This window comes from Haliotis rubra, unplaced genomic scaffold (assembly GCF_003918875.1).
Source record: "Haliotis rubra isolate DU_JTF1 unplaced genomic scaffold, ASM391887v1 Scf1226, whole genome shotgun sequence".
Classification (NCBI taxonomy): Eukaryota; Metazoa; Mollusca; class Gastropoda; order Lepetellida; family Haliotidae; genus Haliotis; species Haliotis rubra.
In genome coordinates, this window is record NW_025765144.1 from 234,305 (window position 1) to 236,853 (window position 2,549).

Genomic DNA, 2,549 nt, shown 5'->3' on the forward strand with positions numbered 1-2,549 from the left:
AGTTTGCACATTGGTTTTTAGTTTCATACCTCAATGCAACGAAAGAAATACACAGTCAATCCTTAAAACATCTAACTTAACTTACCTCATAATGTGCTGGTGTTGTGCTGTGATTCTCAAGGAGAAAGATGCAAACTGCCACGAGTGAAAGGCAGTAGAAAGCTTTAAATATGACAAGAAGGTCGGCGATAGCTGAAATCTATGAAACAATAGGAACCTTGACAACAGTCCAAGGCAAAGATTGAACCTGACACAGATCTTAACTTAGACCCCAAGCTAGCTGATGCTACTAGCTTACCAGTGAGTAAGTAAAACAGTGTAAGTGTTACTGTAAACACAGACCAGTTTGGTAATGATAGAGTTTCATACCTAAGTTTAGGAAAATGAATTTAACACATTGAAATGGCACACTTTTAAGTACACACTGTTACCATTTTATATGGCTTTAGATCCATCATTATGTCAGCTCTTAAATCTGGAATGCGTTTTAACTTTTCTAGTTTGATAATAATTATCACTTAATTACCTCTTTAATGATTGAAATTATGCAAACTTGTTCATCTTGTTCAACATGTTTACATATTCATTATTAAGCAGAATGTATTTATTTCACGAGGAGTACATATTTGGCATGTTCTTTTCCCACAGAGTGGCAGGGTCATTGAAGAACTTCAGGAAGTCGTCTGCTGCGGGATGTCCCTTATATGGCGTATAGGGATGACCGCACTTCCGGTCACCCGAACACCTGTTAATCCACGTAGATAAGTACGCAATGCCTAGAGCTGTCTTACTCTCTTTCATGGGCTTGAGGACCAGATCCATCCATAAATTGGGATGGTTATCTACACTTGGGTTGTTAGATCCGAACTCAGTCACAGCCGCTATCTTATTCCTCCTCTGTGCCACATCAACAACGCTCTCGATTTTAGCGATAAGATCTGTGGGGTTTCTTGAAGTCGAACCGGTATAGTAGTAGTCGAGACCAAGTACGTCGACGTAGTCGTCACCAGGGTAGGTGAGCATGTATTCATGGTTATCTATCACCGAACCGGGACTGTACGCGTAGAGGAAGTTGTGGACGTGTTTGACATCACGGAGGTAACGGACAAGGAACTGCCAGAGTTGCTTATACTCGTCCGGGGTGTTGTGGGCTGCATTTCCCATCCCCCAGAAGAACCATCTACCATTCATCTCATGGTAGGGACGGAATATGACAGGAATAAGCTTCCCTTGAGGATCTTTAAACTTAAGCGCCCAGTCAGCGATTTTGTCCAGGTTCTTCGTCAAGTTAACGTTATTCGGGCCACCGGGGAGAAGTTTCTGGATGGTGTGGGCCACGTCTCCGTGGTCGTCCGCAATGTAGAACTTTCCTCCCGTTACTGGGTTACTATGGTGCCATGAAAAGGTAATAACTTCTCCTCGAGCGTAGGCTTTGTGGGCAAGATATGTCACGGTGTCAAGGTAATAGGGTGTTAGATCCCGGAAGTCCATACCCATGATGCCCGGATGTTGGTTCGTGATTGAGCAGACGTCACAAAGGTCATCGTTATCCTTATCGTGTGCCTGTTGACTCTTGTAAATACAAAACAAAATAAATAACAATGTAAAATAAATTTTCATAAACAGGTAGGCAACCATCCATTAGCAATTTTAGGCTATAGACTTCTCTACTTTCATCAAATTATCTTTGTAAATACGGTTGACAGTTTTAGTAAATACGGTTGTCAGTCCGGAATTGTTGAAATGTTAACTCTTTCGTCACCATTCGCGTCTTTGCGTCAGCATTCGCGTTTCTCCTGAATGACACGAACGGAATAACAAATAGTCGTCAACTCACGGTGAAGGCCCATCCTTTGGTATTTCCATTCTGGTAAACGTGGTATGGCGAGTGGCCGCCATATTCCCCCCACTGTGTCGATCCCTGCATCCCAAACACGAACCTGCTGCCATCACGTGACAGCTTCAGTAGATTGCTGTACAAGTTTTTCGTCTCCAAGGTTGCCTGTTGATCGATCGGAAGTCCGTAGCAGCCATATTGAATCGAAGTAAAAAAGAGCAATCTCTTCAACACAGGCACCATGCTGTCTTATATTATGGTTGTAAGATACTGTTATATGCTGGAAGCCCGAAGAAGACAGGTCATGTTATCTGAGTTTCTAAGGACAACAGCTGTTGTCTGTTCTGAATAGGTACAAACAAACTGATTTGAGCTCTAGGGATTCCCTTATGATAAGATTGTGTTTCTTGTTTAACGCCACGCGCAATATTACAGCTATGTGACGGTGGTCTGGACCAGACAATCCAGTAATCAACATCATGAGCATCAATCTACACATTTGGCATACGATGACATGTGTCAACCAAGTCAGTGAGTAAGACCACCTGATCCCGTTAGTCACCTCTTACAACAAGCTTGGCTTCCTGAAGAACACTTCTAACCCGGATCTTCACGGGTATATCTATCAGGAACGTAATGAGCACCATAACTGTCCCAGTATCATACAAGAACCGAACCATTACGTCTGTTACCTGGGTTGAAAATGACCACT

At 42.8% G+C, this 2,549-nt stretch overlaps 1 protein-coding gene across 1 annotated transcript; it reads right to left on the reverse strand.

The window, feature by feature from the left end:
- Nucleotides 1-397: 397 nt before the first annotated feature.
- On the reverse strand, nucleotides 398-2,122 carry LOC124266000 (mannan endo-1,4-beta-mannosidase-like). Its single transcript, XM_046700818.1, has 2 exons — nucleotides 1,838-2,122; nucleotides 398-1,572 (listed from the first exon to the last, which is right to left on the reverse strand). Exons 1-2 carry the CDS (start codon nucleotides 2,078-2,080, stop codon nucleotides 610-612), a joined length of 1,206 nt encoding a protein of 401 aa, XP_046556774.1. The 5' UTR covers nucleotides 2,081-2,122; the 3' UTR covers nucleotides 398-609.
- Nucleotides 2,123-2,549: the final 427 nt, after the last annotated feature.